General features: G+C 29.5%; 2 protein-coding genes across 4 annotated transcripts in view; one reads left to right on the top strand and one right to left on the bottom strand.

Annotated features, from left to right (window-relative positions):
* LOC108466949 (chaperone protein dnaJ A6, chloroplastic-like) overlaps positions 1-21,814 on the bottom strand; it is an 81,165-nt gene that overhangs the window by 29,365 nt on the left and 29,986 nt on the right. The window lies entirely within an intron of this gene.
* LOC108467175 (probable LRR receptor-like serine/threonine-protein kinase At5g10290) lies at positions 10,594-18,438 on the top strand. Its single transcript, XM_017767728.2, has 12 exons — positions 10,594-10,793; positions 11,970-12,112; positions 12,816-12,948; positions 13,091-13,162; positions 13,816-13,959; positions 14,067-14,138; positions 14,263-14,328; positions 14,492-14,562; positions 15,243-15,386; positions 15,892-16,233; positions 16,618-17,012; positions 17,830-18,438. The coding sequence occupies exons 2-12, from the start codon at positions 12,046-12,048 to the stop codon at positions 18,142-18,144; spliced, it is 1,821 nt and encodes a 606-aa protein (XP_017623217.1). The 5' UTR covers positions 10,594-10,793; positions 11,970-12,045; the 3' UTR covers positions 18,145-18,438.

Below are 21,814 nucleotides of genomic sequence, written 5' to 3'. Positions count from 1 at the left end.
TAGAAGCACTCAAATCCATTATTCCTACTAATTTGTACTTTTAGTTACACATTATTCATTAGTTAATGCAAATTGATAGTATTCATCAACAATAAAATACTTTAACAATCATAATATTTTCATATCAAAACATTGAACTTTGCCATATGAACTTACTCGGACTAATTTGTAAAAGTCGAGAAATTCGGGGACTATTCTTGAATTTTCTCCTTTCCACGATTCATTCGTTTTCTTGATCTATAATTATAAAATCATTCCTTCATTAGCATCCATTTCAATTCTATTTCACTTCACAATTTATGCTGTTCAAATTTCGAAATTGCACTTTTACCCCAAAATTTACAATTTTCACAATTTAATCCTTCTCAATTCACCCATCAATTGAACTAATTTTTCTCAATTAACACTTTATTTTATCATTATAAACTATTTCAAAACCTTTTATATTCTTAATTTCAACAGAAACCTTCAATTCACAACTTTTTCACAATTAGGTCCTAAATATCATTTCCTATCAAAATCACTTAATAAAACCACCTTAATATAAAATTAGAACTTAAATTTCATAATAATTCATCATAAAATTCCCTTATCCATCCAGGGTAACTTTCAATTTCACCCATAAAATCAAAAACTAATGAATTCTACAAGTGGACCTAATTGTAAAAGTCATAAAACATAAAATTATCAAGAAAAGTAAGAATTAAACTCACATGATGTAAAATATGAAAACCAGCTTTCTCCAGACCTTCTATGGCATTTTAGCTGAGAAAATATGAAGAAAATGTCTAGATTTTTCAATTACATCATTATTTAACTATTAACTTTTATGCTATTTTCAATTTTGCCCTTGTTCACATTGTTTTCTTGCTTATTTCATACCCAAACCGTCCAGCCATTAACCTTTGGGTCTAATTGCTCTTTAAATCCATCTTTTAAATACTTAAGCTATTTACTCACAATTTAACAAATTTTGCGCTATTTTCAATTTAGTCCTTTTAATTAATTAGCCATCCAAACGTTAAAATTTTCTAACGAAACTTTAATACTAACTCAATGACACTCCATAAATATTTATAAAAATATTTATAGCTCGATTTTCAACTTTGAGATCTCGATACCTCATTTTTGACCCGTTTGACCTAATAAATTCTTTTAATTCACTAATTTCACCATTTCACAAATTCTTCTAAATTCTTACTTGACTCATAAATATTAAATTACTATCTTGTTCAATCTTATTTCTCGAATTTAGTGATCTCAAATCACCATTTCCAACACCACTGAAAATTAGGCCGTTACATTTATCATTATTAATGTATGTTTTTTAATAACACACTCTTCTATTTTCCATGTAACTTTTGCATAAATTCCAATTTAGTCCTCCCACCATAACCATTCTTTTTCTTCAAATAAATCTCATATTTTCATTTAATATCTACTTTAAACAAGTTTCAACTCTTCATTTTCAATATAAAACATCAATTCTATAATTGAAAAGATTTAGTCCCTACTATAACAAAACTTATATCTCTCTTTACAATTCAATCATTCTCCCACTTCTAACTTGAATTTCTATCACTTAATATCACAATTCATCTATTTATTTAACATCTAAAAATTCACTAATTTTCTAAATTTTAACATAATTCAAGTAGAGCTTGGTTCTAGAATTCCAAAAACATCAAAACTGCAAGAAAATGAACTAAATTAACTTACCAATTAAGCTTCAAACTTCAAAACCCTAATTTCTCCTTTTCTTTTTCTTTCCTTTTTCTTTCTTTCCTATTTCGTTTCTTTCTCTGTTCTTATTCTCTATTTTGTTCTTTATTTTCTTTTATTTATTTTACTTATTATATTATATCTTATTAAATTATTAAATTATTATAATAATATCTTATATATATTAAATATCTTATACTTAAAATATAAGTAAATACATATATATACATACCTTTGTACCAATTAAAATAATACACATGTTTTTATACTTACCACTCACATAAGGTTTATTTGCTAATTTAGTCCCTTGACTTTTCTATAGTTTATAATTAAACTTTTACACTTTATTCAGTTTAGTCCTTACACTAAATAAACCTTAATTCAAACTAATTCACTTAACTAAAATCTAACTAATCTCTCACTTAACTTCGTAAATATTTCTAATAAATATTTACAAATCAAATTTTAAGAATCGAAGACCGGATAACTCACTTTTCCAGTGACTTTAAAATTTGGATCGTTACAATAAAGAACAAAGAAAATATGAAAGCAACATAGAATGTGCTTTATTAATCAAAGGGTGATTATAATGCTTCATCGAGTCTCTATTTATATGCATAAGAAGTATAAAAGAAGTATAAAAGAAGTATAGATCTAATTCTAATAACTATTAGAATTTAAAGTACATTAAAATTTTATCTTGATCAGGATGAACATTCACTTAATAAGATATTCATAACAAATATATTTTTATTGCATTAAGATAATTTTTTAGTTTTTGATCTGCAATCATCTAGAAGAAAAAAAAATATAAAATTAAGATATCAAGTCCCTCACCAATCATTTTATTAAAATTTTGTAGTTTCTATTCTTTATTGTACAATTCACTCGAATGCCACGCCCCATTGTCTCTTTTAACACCTCTGGTATGTGGCGAACAACATTGCCTTCATTGTTCATGCCAGCATTCATCAGTCTCCTAGATTACTCGTCTAAAGCCTTTATTCCAAGCAACCATTTGGCCTTCCAGTATTGTCTGCAACTCTGCCCACGTCTCTGATAGTCCTTCTAAATTGATCACGTTTTTAAAAAATAGTTGGTTGGAATATTGAAATTAAAAATTATTGAAAGTCTTAGTGTAAAAATATTTTTTGTAAAAAGGTTAAGGGAATAATGAAAAATAAAAATAATTGGTTTTTGTGAGTTTGAATAGGGAAAAACATATAATTAATATAAAAAATAATTGTAACAGTAAGATTAAATATTGTACCATAAACATCAAAACTTGGGTTCGCGATTCAACCAGTTTTTGCCTCCAAATCCGCCACTTTCTTTAGTGATGGTCTAACTCCATTTTTGGTCCATTTAAGTTTACCCCTTGTGCGATTTGGTCCCTAATTCAATTTTAATTAATTTAGTTTGATTTTTTTATTATTTTAATTGCATTTAATTTTATCACTGTTATTTTGTTTCTTTATGTAGATTTAAATTTAAATGTTTATTTTATATGGTTTTAATTTTTAATTTATTATATTTAAATTTATTTATAATTAATAGTTATTTAATATAATTATAAAGTAAATATATAATACATGTAAATTTATTTATAAATTATATAAAAGATGGTTTTTATAGGATGTCTATAAGTCCTCATAGTTTATTTACATCTTTCAAATTATTTTTAGTAATAATAAAAAAGTTTATTTTTACATAATGCTTAGAACTACCCATAACCCTCCCCAACCCATAAGTAGAAGAATAATGTACTTTATTGCACTCAAACTCATATCCTTCTCGCATTGACAACAATACTCGATAAAGTTAATTTTAAAAATAAGATATTATATTCTTTAATTTAATTTGAAAACCTTCTTTTGCAAAAATATATTTAATTTTAATAGTAACTCAGTTTGTACTATTAGAAATAAGTATGAGATATTGTTAAAATTTTAAAAATTTTAATTTATGTAAACTTTTAACAAACATTATTTGATTTATTCTTTTATATTTAATTTAAAAACAAAATGTTTAAAATTTCTAATTATTTTAAAATTACTTTTAATTTCTATATAGAGAAACTTATCTTTTGAAATTGAATCAAAAACAGATTTAAAAATTGTGGCAAACTTTTATAATGGATATTACTTAATAATTGTTTAAAATATTTAATCTTAAATTTTACTTAAAATACAAATTACAAGTTCAATGAAAAATAATTTTTTAGAATATTTAATTTAATTTTTAAAGTTTATTCTAATATCAAATATAATGTTTTACTTACATATTTTTATATTTGAATTTTGTAATCCTTTTATTAACGAAACCTTATAAAATTTTAAAACTTTTATAAAATAATTAAATATAATTAAACATTTATATTATTTTCTTTTTACTTTTTCAATCATAATATTTCTAAAATATTATAAATTTTGCATCAAATCGTAAAAAATAAATATAATAGATTTTAATTAGTACATTCAACCAAATCCATGAATAAAACTAATTATATATTATAATAGTATATGTAATTATTATGTTATATTAATCATATTATATCAATCATCTTTATAATATATGTACATATATACTTATAATAAAAACAACTAGACTCAGGATTCGACCTTATATAATAAAAGGCGACAGACATCTTAAAAGGGGATCTTCTTTTTCTCTACTTCTGGACCAGAATTATCTCCCATTTATTTCTACATCCGTTGATCCAATGTATCAAAAGATTTTATTTGATGAGACAGTGAGTAGCCAAATCTATAATATTAAAGTTGCAAATTGCAAAACTAGTATTGAAGAAAGAGACCAACATGAAAAAAATAGATCAAGATTAATACTAAAAAAGCTCCTAAAAAATGCATTTGAGGTTGAGAGTTGAGGCATAAATAAAATGTAAATGCTAGAAGCATGTTTAATCTATGTCACAAGTGCTTTCGTTTAGTCTTTAAGGTTTTCTTTATGTTGCCATGCCTCGAGTTCTTTATGATCACCATGAAAAAGTTGCATGGATGATTGATGATCCTCTGTTGAGGTGGTGGATTGGAGTCGAACGTTTAGAAGAGAGAAAAAAGAACAAAGTACATGGGCTTTTATCCCTGCTCTTCTGCTTCATTGGTTGCCCAACTTATCTTTTTGATATGTTGCTTTGTCTTTCTATTCTTAGATACAAGCATAAGAAAAAGCCCAAAAGGATAAAACTTATTCAAACATATTTAACTTTATTAATTAATTATATGTATGTTTCATAATTTTTATATTTTTTGTATGTTATTATTTAATTTTATATATATTTTCATGCATTTGTATATTTGTTGTTGTGTTTACGTTATTTGTTTTAATTATTTTTAATGGCGTATGTTATGCCTTATTCATCCATATTTATCATAACTTTCTCATGTCCATATTTTTTTAAATGTATATATATAATTTTTACACTATATATAATTTGACACATTGTACATATGTTATGGGGTTAGAATTTTAGTCTCGTGTTACATTAAAAATAATTTTATGTTGAATCTTCAATTGTTGGGAGTTAAGCTAATTTAGACGTTTTTTGAGCAAAAAAACTACCTAAGGCCACACCAATTGCATGAGAAAAGTCTAAATTTGTGACACGTGTATGTTATGTTTAAGTATATAGTTTTTTCTTAATTATTTAATTAAGAGAAATTATATTTTGTTGCTATTATATATCGTTTATATCATATTTTACATAATTTATCATACAAATTCAATTAGTAAAAAAATGTCGATATTGTATTCATGTTACCTTTTTTTGTCTTCAAAGTTTTATCAATTTAAATAATTTTTAATGTTAATGGTTTATTTTATGTAACACATAATATTTGTGTCATGTATGTAATGGGCCAAACCCGTCTAGGCCCAACAACCAAAAATTAAGCCCAAACAAATTTAAACAAAAAACCCTAGCCCCATGACCCTAGTGCCACCCCTAACCTCTGCCATTAGCTGCCATGGCAGCACCTCCACTTGCCCCACTTGCTTACAACGGAAAAGACAAATAAATTAAAAAAGAACAAGTTGTAAAAGGATATATGAAGCCACAATCTCAATGTAATGAGGGGAACCGATTGTATTTTTGAAAAGGGGGATTGGATTGAATACAAAGAGATCGATTTTAGCATTCAAATAATAAAGAAACAACGAGCAGTTGAAGAGAAAAAGAAAAACAAGTCCCAAACAACTTAAGGTTTATTGTTTTTTTATTTCTTTTCTTCCCTTTTTATTATTTTTTCTTTCTTTTCAAAACTAAATATATACCTATATTTCTCTTTTTAAAACTATTTATCTATATAAAAATATATTAAAAAGGGAGAGAAGAAGAAAACTTATCTTTTTTGCCCGAAAACGCGATTTTTTTGGCCTTCCTCATTGTCAAGATACTGGCGACGCCGACAGCAGCGTAATCCATGGTCGACGCGACGGCAGATGCTCGAAAATCTAGGCCGATGATGCTCTGCTACAGAGAAAAAGAGAGCTCTCCCTTTTGTTTTATTTTGAAGAATGAGGAGGAATGGAAATTTTAAAAAAAATTAGCTTTTATACCCTTTTAAAACGACGTAGTTTTGGGTTTGAGGTTCAGACGTCAAAACAACGTCGTTTTAAGCCTAGGATCCGCGTGTTGACCCGACCCGCTAGGAAGATCCGCGTGTTTTTGTCTTTGGGGGTAATTGCTCTACAAGTCCTTCCGCTTTTGGTCCTGCGTAAAATGTTGTGTTTAGGGGGACGGGGATATTTTCTTTTTCCGTCCCTTCATATCACGCGTGTGTTACAATTTGGTCCTCCCTTGTCTTTTTTATTTTGAATTCGCCCCAAAATTTTTGCTTTAAATTCAATTTAATCCCTTTTTAATTGTTTAGCTATTTTACTATTAAATTAGTTAATTTTATTATTCTTGTTATCATTTGTACTATTATCAGTATTTTTCATATATATATTGTTTAGATTGTTGTTATCACTATTATTTCTATTATTTTTATTATTACTTATTATCAATATTATTATTATTATTATTATTATTATTATTATTGTTATTATTATTATGATTCTTTTTGTTAATATTGCTATTATAATTATACTTTATTTTTGTGTTTATTTATTTATTCATTTTATTATTAGTCCATTAATTTATTATTACTAACATATTCTTATTATTTTTATTAACGTATTATTATTATTATTATTATTATTATTATTATTATCAATATTTACCATTATCATAGCAATCCATTACTGTTCGTGTAATCGTTATTTCTCATTCTTCATATTATTGCTATTATTAGTATATATTATTATAGGTATTTCACTATTATCATTTTTATTATTGTTATTATTTTTATTACTTTCTATCTAACATATTGTTATTCCTTTTTATTATTACCATCTTATTACCTTACTATTTTTCAAATTTATTGTTACTATTATTATTATTATTATTAATTTTTATTATTTGACATATTATTGTTATCACTAATTTTTCTTTCTTACTGTCATTATTATTATTTTTCTATTTATTTATTTTCTATTTCTTATTCATACATATTTTCGCTATTATTACGCTTTTAGGCATTATGTCTATATTAATATTTAGGTACTAATATTATATTTTACTATCATTATATTTTTCTTATCATTATCATCACTATTACTACTTTATTAAATACTCTCATAATCTTCATTATTTACGACTAAGTTTTTATTTTCAAACATTTAGCTTATTTATTATTTCCTTTCTTATTTTTCGTTTGACCCATTTATTTTATTTTTGTTTTTATCGTTATCATTCACATTTGTGTTTATGTTTATCTTGTTATGGTTATCGATTTTTATTTGTTATGCATTCTTTATTATCTCGTTCCATCATGAATTTAGGTTTTATCCAACCCAATGATAATTCTTTCATAAAAGTAAATATCCCGTATTTGGTAATTCGAGACAATCGTGCCCTAACTTACCGGGTTTCGATTTTTCTCATTTAACCTAAATACGGAATACTCTTTTAAATCACAATACAAGTTTTGAAAAATGCTTATTCCCGGAGATATGAGATGTTGTGCCCTAACTTACCGGGTATGACATTTTGTTACCTTGAAATAAGATTTTTCGCAAATAAAGGCAATATTCGGTGTTCAGAAATCCGAGGAAGCGTGCCCTAACTTACTGGGTTTCGATTTTCCTCGTTCACCCTAACTAACCGAATATCCTTTAAAACACGTTAATTTTAAATAAAAGGCAAGCTCGCTCTCGAAAATTCAAGATGTCGTGTCCTAACTCACTGGATGTGACATTTTATATTTTGAGACGAGAAGGTCTTTAACACTAGAGCATTTTCATAAAGAAGGATCGATTTCAAAAGTCTTCAAAGTTTTCAATCTTCGATCTTAAGACATTAATTAATCAACTAGGTACCAATTTTGGGCGACGAGGGTGCTAATCCTTCCTCGTATGTAACCGACTCGAACTCATTTTCTCGATTTTAGAGACCAAAATTATCATTTTAGTAAATCTTAACTTTTATTAAAATGGTTAATTTAAAGGTGACCTAATCACACCTCATCAAAAAGGATTGGTGGCGACTCCCATTTTTCATTTTTGTTTTCAAATCCAAGTCGATTCCTGTTTTTTTCAAAAAAATGGTTACGACAATGTACATATAAATTTTTATAACATTATGAATAGACATGATCATGGGCTGAGTCACTTGTCCGAAATGTGGGAGGATTTGGATAAAATATAAACCCAAAAAATGGGCTTGAACAACTTTGGGTAGGATTTTTTTGCCTAGGCCTGGTTTGGCCCGAATCAGCCTATACTTTATTTTCTGCTGTTATTTTGTTACCGTTTCGTTATTATATTGCTACTATTTTTGTCACTATTATTTGGATATTATATAACTCTTGTTTTATTGTTAATTTTGTTACTATTTTAAAGATTTTTACTTACTAAGTTACAATTGTCTTAGTGTTATTTAAGTATAAATATTTTAATGTATTTTTAATTTGTTGGGAAACATTTATTTTAATGTTTTTAGTGTATTTGATGTATTGCACTTTTAAATTTATTTTTATATAAAAATTATAAAAAAGTTTAATACGGACAGGCTGGGTTGAGTTTAGCATTTTACTCTAGTTCGGGCTTGAGAAGAATTTTAGGTCCATTTTTTGAATTAAGTCAGGCTTAAGACTAAAAAATAGGCGTAAAATTCTGCATTAATCTAACTTGAACCCAACCAAGCTCGCCCATGATCAATTCTAAGCATGAACACATGTTTCAATTATTTTACATTCTTTTATTATGTACTAAACCATATCATATTTCTTATAGTCTTTCATAATAATTTAATTTTAATTTTAAATTCATTTATTTAAAATTTACATCATAACACTTATCATATGTTTTTGATACAATGCTTAAATAAAGCATAAACATTTAAGGGTGCTTGAACTTATATCCTCCAAGTTATAACATTAATAATGCTAATCAAACTAAAATTCAATCGATTTATATTTATTATATATTAATATAAATATTATATTTAAAATTTTAATTTATTTTCTTGATACAATGTGAAAGTATATTCTAATATCAAATAAAAGATACCTCATATTTAATGTTAAATTTCCTCTTTTCTGATATAAATTTGCTTTTTTTCATACAATGTTTAAAATTATTCATAGCCTCTCTCCAATTCTTAAATAGAAGGATAATGCGCGTAAGCGCACTTGCACTAACAACAATATATCAATATCAATATCAATATCAATATCAATATCAATATCAATTAAACTAAAACTCAATCGGATTATAAATTTTAAACAATGTTATATATTATTTATAAGAAAAGAAACAATATATAGGTAAATTTTCAAATCAACCTATCGACATGGAAGCACTTGCAAAAAAAAGTCTATGTTGGCTGGCTGCTCCTACTTTTGAATTTTTTTCCTAAGCCAAACCCATAGTATAAAGTTGATGTAATTATCATTGGACCACCCTAAATTAATTAACGTAGACTTAAAAAGCAGTTGGAAAAGAATAGTTAGTAAAAGGGAAATTAATTTGATAAATACATTTTTTGATTTAACTCTGAAAAGTTGATATTTCATTGAAACTCTTTTTAATCACACTCTCGATTCTAGAATGGAACCTTAACGACTTTTCCGAAGCATATTAGACTGATTTTGGTGGGAAGTTAACTTTGATGGAGTTGTATCCAATCCACTAACCTTTTATTAATATATAAAAATATTTACACTTCATTATTTCATCAATCATTTTCTAATTAATTTGTTATATCATACTAATAAAACTATTAACAAATATTTGACAACACGACTAATAACAAATAGACCAAAAATTGACATAGCTAATTCATCACATAGAGCATACAAGGAAGGAGCTAATCCCAAAGCTCTTTAGATTTTAAAATTCAAAGAATCTCACAAACAAACACAATAACTTTGAAACAATATACTCTGATTTCTTATTAATAAATTGAGCAAATAACTTGATACAGAACAATGAATTTATACACAACTAAATACATGATATACTGCTCCTAACAACATAACATAATCCTCAACAATATTACTGATTCTGTTCAACTAACTCTAATAAAGATTGAAGAAATTATCAAGTGAAAAATAATAGTCTATCGTCTCATTTCTTGAGTTTTTTTTTTTTTTTTTGAAAATTCCCTAATAAATGAAGAGGAAGACAGAAGCTTCTCATTAGATTTGTGCTTATGTTTAAAAATCTACGGTAAAATTACTTTTTTTATATCACGTTATAATATTATTATAGTATTTAATTTCATTAATACAGTTAACTATAATTAACCATACTTCCCATCCAAACAAATATGCCGTGTTCCTTCACTAAACAGAGCTCTTTAATTCTTAATAATATACGGATTAAAGGAGAATCAATACGTAATTCCATCAAGTCTTCCGACCCATCTCAAATTATAAAAAAGAAGAAGCAAAACACCTATCCTTCATTTTTTTTTTCCTTCTCTCCAAGTGAATCCTTTTTCAAAGGTAAGCTACTTTCTTCCTAAAACCAAGTCTTAAGTTTTTGTTTTTATGTATTTGTTGAGACTCTATGGTTTGGGTTTTGTTCAGTTAACTCTCTTATTGCTTTACTCTCTGGGGTTTGATTGAATTCATTGTTATTGGTTTAGGGTTTTGAAAGTTTTAACTTTTCTTTCTTTATCGAAGGAAAATTTTTGGAGAAAATTGATTTGACTTTTTCTTTTCATGTTACTCCTTTTACTTACTGGCTTGAGACTTGTTTCAGTCCTATGAACTGAGTTCACATTTTCCTTTTTAATTCCAAAGCATTAATTTGCCTGGTACTGAATGTTAAAAACTGCACTTACTATTCTGCAACCTGAAAAGGGTCGTTTTGGGAGCTTATTGGGATTTTGTTTGACATTCTTTGTCTCTATATAAAAAAGTAAGATTTGATAGGGCAATTGTTATTTTTTATTGCCTTATTACGTTTATTAATTCTTATAATTCATATTATAACTGAAGTCACAGTTTTATTTGCTCTGTTTATTTTCCTTTTTTGTGTGCTTCCTCATTTATGCCAAAATAGACACACACACACGCACGCACATGAATAGAAAAGAATGATTTTGCTAAGATGAAGTTTTCTGTGACACTAAGTACCGGGATATCTATATTTATTACATAAATATATATTATAAAGTTTTCATTTACCAACCTAAAACTTACTGGAAATGATGATTGTGAAGTTTTATGGAAATTGTCACTGATATGAAAGTTGTAAAATAAAATGAATTGAATTCCTTGCCGTGTCCTCCTACCCCTAAGTTTTATTGAAGCACTAGTAATGCTAAAAAATTCCTGATGTGGGTCAAGAACCGAAGAGGCAGTGCTTGAGAGTTGCTAGTTTTTATTATTGTTTGATTGATTGTCCTAACTGAAACTTGTGCATATGGGAACTCTTTTTTTTTTTTTTTTTTTTCTTTAGCAAGTATGTTGTTCTGTGACAGTCTTGATCTTACTGTCAATCTCGGTTGGATTCAGATGTGAGGGTGTTTTCTTTTATGTGTTGGACATGTGCCTGCCTTGGCAATGGCTACTACAAAAAAAGAAGGGTTGGAGAAATATAGCTGCCTAGATTCACTAGTTCTCATTCGCAATATGCCTTTATATTTACAATTTGATGACTAGATATTTTTGCAGAGATGGAAGTAACTTTTACACTTGTAAGAGATTTTGTATTTCATTGCATTGGTCATTGGGGTCGACTTTGCTGAAGATGGAATTATTTCTTGGTGTTCTTCTATCAGCTTGCTTGCTCTCATTTGTATCTGCTGATTCACAAGGTTATTCTTGTTTGACTTTTATTCTCCTAACATGTATAAGTGCACCTGTAGGAAAATTTTTCTCAGGATTCCACTTTACTGGTAAATTTGACGAAAGATATAATTCAGAATAGGCATGTGTGGGCTTGTCCTTTATTTTTTTAACTTGAAATCTACTTAAGTTCAAGATCCTCATAGCAATGGTCTTTGAAGTTTCTGGCCTTACATGTGCTGAAGTGGTTAGATGTAAAGGGATGATGTTACTCAGCCAATAGGCTTAAATGGAACCAGAATAAGATGCCTGGAGCTTTTCTTCATGCTCATGAGATTTAGCTTCCTGCGGGCTATCAATTATTATCAATCTGATGAATTACTGAGGCCTCTAGAGTTGGTTGCCTTTGTTGTTGTTGTTGTTGTCATCATCATCATCAAACTGTATGGCTCTTCATTTCCTTTACTTAAATATTCTGAGTTGAGTTTTTGAGAAACTTGGGATGATTTGTGCCTGATATTCTAAATAATAGCGAGATAAGATATCGTACTCTGTAGAGAGGCATGTAGAGTTGCATGCACGAGTGCATATACATGTCGTACTGTGAGATGATGTTCATCATTTCCTTTTCTCCCCTTTGTTGGTTTTAGATACTGATTCTTTAGGCTTTGGCTGGCCAGAGGGGTTATTTGTTTGCTTGATTGTATTATGAATATCTATTATCTGTTCCAGGAGAGGCTTTAGTTGCATTAAAGAATTCACTCCATGCTTCAGCCGATCAGTTGAGAGATTGGAGTCAAAATCTGATTAGCCCATGCACTTGGTCAAATGTTAGGTGTGATCCTAATAATAATGTCATTTCCGTGTAAGTAATTGGCTTACTTTATTTCTTTTTAACCTTGACTATGATGCATAGTTGCAAACGTATGCATACATAATTTCATTGTTCATGAAATTTTCTGAAACATAAATTAATATTTATCCCTATTTTGTGAATTTGCTTTCAGGACTTTGTCATCCATGAACTTTTCTGGCACATTGTCCCCTAAAATAGGAGTTCTGAGCAATCTTACATCACTGTACGTATAGAATGTATATTTGAGCAATCAATGTATTTTGTATTGTTTCTCGATGTGTTGACTTTTGCTGAGACCATTTGGCCTGACTTCCAAATAATGATCTTATCTATAGTGATGAGAAATCCTCAAGCTGCCTATGTAGATAGGATTCAGATCATAAACCTTCAAGATGCCTACGCAGATTGAAACTATGATTATTGTATTGGAATTGGAAAAAATCTCAGAGATTTCTGCTGAACTCCACATTAAAATCCCTTTTTCTGCTAAGGCTGCAAAAGCACTCAGCTGAAGTTAACTTTAAAGCCCTTTTATATCATATTCTTGGGGTTGACCAAAAAAATCTCCTTGCTATCAAACAGTGCATGAACCTTTCCTGTTTACAATTATCATTATCTCTTGTTTCATACTGTATAGAGTTATGTCATTAGGTATTACCAGGCTCGACGTTCTTACATAGGGCTGAAAAATCTCTTTCCCTCATGAAATAAGCATAGACTGAAAATACGAGTTTCTTCTATTTCCAGTTTCATGTTTGGTTTGCTGTTAGTGTGAACAACTTTATTGAACTGCTTATTTCTGTGTTTGTTTGTTCTAGCTGTGGGATGGATCTTTTGTGATTATACATTTATATACTTTTTGTGTTCTGCGTGCAGTACATTGAAAGGAAATGGTATAACTGGTGAGATACCAAAAGAGTTTGGAAACTTGTCAAGCTTGACTAGCTTGGATTTGGAAAGTAATCGTTTAACTGGAGAAATACCTTCTTCCCTCGGTAACCTTAAAAATCTGCAGTTCTTGTAAGTACTATTCTGTATATTATATTGAGAGTTTTATTTGTTTTTATGTATTGTGCATTATCCTGTAACTCATTCATGGGATGACATTCTTTCTTTCATTCAAGCAGGACGCTTAGTAAGAACAACCTTAGTGGATCTGTTCCTCAGTCGATTTCAGGTCTTCCAAAGTTGATCAATCTGTAAGTTTGAATGAGTCAGTCCATTCTTTCCTAGTTTGTAAAGTTTGAACATAAATGCATGATGAATTATTTCTTTTTATACTTTTTTAAATTTACTGATGAAATGGTTGAATTGTTTTTGCAGTTTTCTTGATTCGAATGATCTTAGTGGTGAAGTTCCAGATCTTTTGTTTAACATTCCAATTTATAAGTATGATTATTTTTTATTAGTTTGTTTAGTTTCCTATTTGTATTGAAGTAATACTTTTTATATGATTAATTTATTTTTGGTATCTGTGTTTTTACTACATCCTTTACACACCAGACACATATTCATCAGCTGGGAACTTAATCACTTAACTTTGTTTATTCAGTTTTGCAGGAAACAGGTTAAATTGTGGTGAAAATTTTCCTTACCCATGTGTGTCAAATGGAAATGATTCAGGTGATTTCAGTAACTATTTTGACTGAATAACATTTTTTTTTAAGAAGTTCAAAGCAGTGTTGCCAAGGAGTGTGCCTTCACAAAAGCACCTTAAATCCTTTTGGATGAGGTGCATTGGAGCAAAGCACAAGCTAGGTGTGCTTAGGTGCTCGCTTTTCCTTGGTGCAAAAAAAGCCCTTTTGATTGAAGTTCTTTTTAATTTATTTTATTTTAACCATTTTGCATTGTTTGTACCTTTTCTAGTAGGAAAGGTGATAATATCAAACTCTATGCATCTTAATATTTGGGTATCCAACAACATGCATTTTGATGGCCAAAAAATTAAAAAACAACATACCTGGTACCACAAAGAAAGCCATACGTATTGACCAAGAAAAAAGAAAAAAAATATTTGCATGTTTTGTAGATAGAATGACTATTCTTTAGAGTATATTATCATAATCATATATCCTAAGCGTATTAGATATTATATATTCATACACATATATATATACATATTGCGCCTTCATTTAGGCAAGTGGTTATTTTTGCGCTTTGTTCCTCAGGGAATGTAGATGTTCTATGCGTAGTGTGTGTTTTTTGCGCCCTTGACAAAACTGGTTCAAAGGTTTCAAAGATACTCCTGTTAAATATGCACCATAATTTGACCAGCTATCTCTGAGATTTCTCTTTGCTTGCAGGAACTACGAAGAAGTCAAAGGTTGGTATTATTGTTGGAGTTGTTGGGGGAATTTTAGTAGTTCTTCTTTTTGGTGGCTTGCTGCTTTTCCTGTACAAACGTAGACAGAAAGGCTACAAGGGCGATGTCTTTGTAGACGTTGAAGGTTACTACTACCTTTTAATTACGATCATTTGTGAATGAAAAGCAATGACTAATTATTTCTTGTCTAGTTTAAAGTTTTTCACATGTTTATTTAATTTCTTGGTCTTTCTCCTCGCTAGGCAACCAAATAGTTTCTCCATCTATAAGGTGATTTGTCCACAGATCAAGGTTTCCTTAATCTGCTATTATGGTTTCAGGCCAGTAAAATTTTATCACAAAGGGTTGATTTCTAACTGAACAATGATACTCTTAGCTATCTAGTTGGCGGAATTTTGTGTTTCCTTTGGAAAATTTCTTTCCATTAAAACTAATCATATACCGGTTGGCTTTCACAAATCTTAATCTGAATAAGGTTTGCTATTTTTGAGGACGTTACATTTTGTTGACAGATATTACATTGCTAAGACTACTGTGCTTATGGATCGAATTTCATTGTAATTAAAGGATAAATTGAGCATAATATGTTCATATATTTGTTTTCAAACTCTTTAAATTTGCATGGTCAGGTGAAGTTGACCAAAGAATTGCTTTTGGTCAATTGACAAGGTTTGCATGGAGGGAATTACAGTTGGCTACGGATAGCTTCAGTGAAAAGAATGTCCTTGGACAGGGAGGTTTTGGAAAGGTGTATAAAGGTGTGCTTCTCGATAACACAAAAGTTGCAGTTAAGAGATTAATTGATTTCGAAAGTCCTGGAGGAGATGCAGCTTTTCAACGTGAAGTCGAGATGATAAGTGTAGCCGTTCACAGGAATCTCTTACGGCTCATTGGCTTTTGCACAACACCAACTGAACGCCTTTTGGTCTATCCCTACATGCCGAATTTAAGTGTGGCATATCGTCTTCGGGGTACTACTTTGAGAATTTTGTTCAGCATGGATTTTGTTACATATTTTAAATCTTTATCTTGAGTTTCAAAAGAAACATGCCGTATATTTACTGCATGTGGTGGTTGCAAAAATGAACTCATCTATGTTGAGCATATTTGGATTCACTCAAAATGTTTTCTTGCTGTATCAGCTGCTTTTGTGGCAGGACGCTATTAGGTGGTGTTGGAACTTTAGTACGAATCAATGATGGAATATGTCAATCTGCTTAACATGTCTAAATGTCATTCTTGGAAATTTATACAATCTATTGGACTACTTGTATTGATTTTATTATTATTTTTGAAGTATCCTGTTTTCCAGGGACCTTCATATAATGTTTGACTAACATCTGGAACTGCTGCAGAAGTCAAACCTGGTGAACCTGTTTTAGATTGGCCTCAAAGAAAAAGAATAGCCCTAGGTGCAGCACGTGGGCTGGAGTACCTTCATGGACATTGCAATCCAAAGATCATTCATCGAGATGTGAAGGCTGCAAATGTATTATTGGATGAAGATTTTGAAGCAGTTGTCGGTGACTTTGGCCTTGCGAAGTTGGTGGATGTGAGGCGGACAGATGTGACAACTCAAGTTCGTGGGACAATGGGACACATAGCACCCGAGTACTTGTCCACTGGGAAGTCATCAGAAAGAACGGATGTCTTTGGTTATGGGATTATGCTTCTAGAGCTTGTGACAGGTCAACGTGCAATTGATTTCTCACGCTTGGAAGATGAAGATGATGTTCTGCTTCTTGATTATGTAAGATGGCTCCTATCGCATACTATGTTGGCTTTTGCATGTATGTCTTTTGCCTTTCCTCCTAGTTCTTTGGCTGCTTGTGCAAGGGTGTGCATTCGAAAATGTAGTTAATCAACCAAGCCAATGCAAAAAAGAAAATAAAAATCAATTGACTAACAAACTTCTCAAGGCCAAAGTCACCCAAAAACCATACATATAGGCACTTGAGAGCTCTCTCTTAAAGGGTCTTTCAACTCTCTAAAAGAACACGTACATATAAGGCACCCAAAAAACCGTTTTCCAAGGGAAAAATTAAATTACCAAGTATTTTAAACAGCATAATTACAAACATATCTAAAATTTGAATAACATATTGCCCCATATGTTTATTTGTTGTCAATATAAACATATTGCCCCATATGTTTATTTGTTGTCAATGTTAAACCTATATAAGTTTTGCATCATTTTACCTATATTGGTGCTGAATGTTGGGTTCTCTTAATTTCCTCCAGTGAGCATCTTTGTATTGTTTATCTGGAGCTGTAGATGCCTTATTTTTCCATATGATCATCTTTACTCGAAACTCTTATGAGAATGGAACTTTAATTTTATCTTTTACTTCTGTTAATGGTCATATGTGCTTGGTGCAATGTTGGAGAAGGGCATGTATTGCCTGTCACATCGATCTTTGAACAATGAAGGAAATATCTTTACCCAATGTTTTACCGTTGAAAATCCTGCATTTGATCTGTGACGATGGAATGATAATATTCAAGTTTCAAACCATTTTGGCCTTTTGCTCACTTTCTGGGGTACTCCTTGTTTGTTGTTTGTGAAGGTCAAGAAGCTGGAAAGGGAGAAAAACCTGGATGCTATCGTAGATCATAATCTTAATAAAAATTACAACATGGAGGACGTAGAGGCAATGATCCAAGTTGCATTGCTTTGCACCCAAGCCTCACCAGAGGACCGTCCGGCAATGTTGGAGGTGGTGAGGATGCTGGAAGGAGAGGGGCTAGCAGAGAGGTGGGAAGAATGGCAGCACATTGAAGTTACACGTAGGCAAGAGTACGAAAGACTGCAAAGGAGATTTGACTGGGGGGAAGACTCACTACACAACCAGGTCGCTATCGAGTTATCTGGTGGAAGATGAGGTAAAGAATCCCCCGCTTGTTAGAAAAGCATGTAACATCTTAGTTTCTTTTAGTTAGGATAGCTGATTGTGCAATTGATATAGGGACAGTGGAAAGAAAATGCCGTCGTATGGTTTTATATACGATTGCATTTGTTTGTCATAGCTCTCCCTTTTTTACATGTTTTATACAGGAGATGTTGTATGTGTTTATTGCATTGAACAACGCAAACTCGAAAATGAAAAGCATGATCTTGTATATTTCCACATGAATATTTGAAGATTTTCTGGAATTCTACCAATCCTGTTGAAAGACCTTTTTTGTGTTAAGATGAAGGTGAAAGGACTGTTTAATGATATTAGTAGACTTGTCAATCTTGACCCGAATTTGAAAACTCAAGTCCATTAATTCGAGTTCAAGCTCGATACATTTTGATTTTACCATAAAATAACATTACAAAATTGCTCAACTCAAAGCTTGAAATATGATTCAACTCAAATGGCTTCAACTCTGTTAAATTAACAAGGTTGGCCACTAACATTTAATATTTTTCAAAATAACTCTAATTGTATTATTTTGATTATCAATTTTTATTTTTTCAAACTGTTTTTCTAACAGATTTAATAAATAAATTTAAGGTTTCAATTGTTTTTTCAAAAAGTTTCATGTGTTTTCTGATTTAACTTTTTAAATAATTATGTTTATTTGTTTTAAAAATTAAGAGTTATTTTTAAATTTAATGTATTATTTATTTATTTTATTATTTTTCACATGTAATTATTTTATTGGGTTACTTAAGTAATGACTTACATCTAAACATGTAAACGTTAGTGACCAAATTTGTCACTAAATCTTCAAAATAAAAAAAATCTCAGTTAAATTATATTTCAAAAGCTAGATGTGAGTGATTAAAAAGTTCAGTTGAATTATATTTCAAGATGGAGTCACCTTGGTTTGAATTATATTTAATCAATAAATGATTAATTTTATATAAATTAATTATTAATTTAAAGATATTTTTATTATTATTTTAGATCATAGCATTAATTTTTGAGATTAACTCAATTCAGATAAATTCTGATCATATAAGTTTTTTTTTAGGACAATGTCTAAAACTACTTATGACCTCTCCTCAACTCATAAATAGGAGGATAATGTGTTTCAGTGCACTCGAACTCACGTTCTTCTGTATTGACAACAATACTTATGTCGATCAAACTAAGACTCAATCGGCTAATTCATTAGATAATTTCAATAATAAACATATATGTCTAATGTGTGCTTACGTAAGTGAACTGAATTGAGACGATTTTCATAAATTATGATATGTTATTATCTAATTACTTGTTAACCATGTCATAATCTTCATTCTTCAAATTAACACTTGAATAGATTGACTCATTTTGTAGATACGGAAACCATGTAAATATAGTATTATTATTCTTAGATAGAATCAAGTCGAGTCGAACATGTGTAGTAATAAGCTTGAGTTTGATTTGAAAATCGAGGTTCAATATTTAACTTGAACTTTATTGAACATTAAATTTTAAGTTTGAGTTTATTTGTACTTAAGATCGTTTTGACAATTTATGAAAATTAATTATTTTTAAATTTATGGTTGTTCCTCTTAATAATATAATTTTTAAATCTGAATTTAAATTTTTTTAAAAGTACAACGTGTTGTACATTTATACCCAATATTTATGGATCCAAAGAGGCTGAGTTTTAAAATAAAATTTTTATAAATTCAAATATTTGGTAGATATTGAAGACTTCTAAAGGTTGAATTGAAATATGTAGGCATATCACGTCAATCAATGTTAATTACGATACATTGCAAAGGAGAACAAATATCTGTTACAGATCTTGTCCTAATGAAATATCCATACTTCACATACTATCTCTAAAAATATAATATTAAAGCTTGGTAACTAAGAAACCGGGATGATCCCAATTCCTTCATTCAAGCAATTGTTAGTACTTTTAAAAGCTATCTGATTCACTGGAACCGATTCAACCATTTTAGCTTTCACCAATAGTTCATCAACCCAAAACTTGCTGCTTCCGCTCGATGTTTTCTCGACGTCACGGCCGGTGTTCAGCTCTGCTAATAAATATGGTGGGGGTTGCTCCAGTTCTTCATGCTCCCACACTTGGAATTCGATACCGCAAACTTCATAATCCACCCCAGCCATTGCCAAAGCTTCAATTGACATATTGTTTCTCTCAGAATTTAAACTAGTGTTTGCTCAAGATGTATCTGTATCTGCACTGTTTAAGTCCTGTTTATTGCCCCTTTCAGTCTATTGAAGCATCGATTTATATAGGAGAGGCAGTCTCACTTTTTGTTGATCGTTGATAGTGATTGCATGTAAGTGTATGGCAATTTAATCCGTGAATGAGTGCCATTTAATCCGTGAATCATAAACTGGCCCATGGTTTTATGATGGCGGAAGCTACTACAATTAATTTGTTTTGCTTCCTGCCCATTGTATTTGTGTTCTACACATGCTTCTTTGGTTGTTTAGTGTTTTTTTAAATATTTTTCATACATATTTTACATTAAAATTGATGATTATCTTTATTAATAATATTATTTCTCTAACATTTTTAATAATCTAGTAAAGAAAATATATCAACGTAAATATACATTTATCCCTAAACTTATTAATATTGTCTTAAAATAAATATATTCTTTTTAACTAAATTAATTATATCATGTGACTCACATGTTTTATGTAATTTTTTTTAATAATTTTACTATAAGTTCTGATTATATTTTTTTGATAGAGTGTTTAGAACTACTCATGGCCCCCTCTCAACCCATAAATAAGAGGATAATGTGCTTCACCACACTCGAACTTACGTCTTCCTGCATTGACAACAATGCCTGTACCAATTGAGCTGAGACTCAATCGGCTATCTAAATTTTTTTAAAGCAATTAGACTTACTTTATTTATGAATTTTTTTGTGATAGACTGAATTGAGAAATACTGTTCAAAAAAGATGAAATGAATTCGAATACTCTCAAATTTTTGTAAGAAACTTTGTTAGCTTGGGGTTCGATGTTTAAGTCAACAAAGGATGTATTTTCATGAAGAAAGCAAAGAGCTTAATTTAATAGAGAAGATATAAGATTTCAAGGAGACCACAAAAGTAGGGCCGAATCTAACGAGTAAGCAGTGACCTTGCTCTAAATTGCTATTTAAGTAATTTGAAAAATTAATATAATGGTAAAACATTTCTTTTTAACCCTTTTAAAAATTTATAATTTAATTTTGGCTCTTAATCTTTTTTTTTTGTCATTGGCCCTGCGTCTAAGGGAGTATTATTTGGTTCTAAGGCTACCCCACCATTTATTATTGATTAGTATGTATCTCATGCTTCACATTGAGCTAATTATCTATTTGTATCAAATTATAGAGTAAAAAATTAAAAGTTAAAATATGTTTTAAGTTTTTATACACTTCGTATATGTTAGGCTGTCGAGACTTACAAAAATAAAACTTACTTGAAAAAGAGTAATTAGTAGAAACAAGTAGAGTTGTATCCACAAAGATGGGTAATAACTTTATTTCTTCAAGTAAAAAAAAAATAAAAGTAAATTAGAAGGGGGTTTTATAAAATTGAAAGCTAAAATTAAATTTAAATTGAAAACTTAAAATCGAAGAAAGCAATAATTAAAAGTT

This window comes from Gossypium arboreum, chromosome 2 (genome assembly GCF_025698485.1).
Source record: "Gossypium arboreum isolate Shixiya-1 chromosome 2, ASM2569848v2, whole genome shotgun sequence".
In the NCBI taxonomy this organism is placed as follows: Eukaryota; Viridiplantae; Streptophyta; class Magnoliopsida; order Malvales; family Malvaceae; genus Gossypium; species Gossypium arboreum.
Note: the sequence above shows the minus strand (reverse complement) of the source record. Positions and strands in the feature narration are given on the sequence as shown.

Bases quoted from the DNA above. Each gene is read 5' to 3' on its own strand.
- LOC108467175 (XM_017767728.2), top strand. From the start codon at position 12,046: ATGGAATTATTTCTTGGTGTTCTTCTATCAGCTTGCTTGCTCTCATTT. The intron at 12,113-12,815 runs GTTATTCTTGTT...TATCTGTTCCAG, and splicing joins TGTATCTGCTGATTCACAAG to GAGAGGCTTTAGTTGCATTA. The intron at 12,949-13,090 runs GTAAGTAATTGG...ATTTGCTTTCAG, and splicing joins AATAATAATGTCATTTCCGT to GACTTTGTCATCCATGAACT.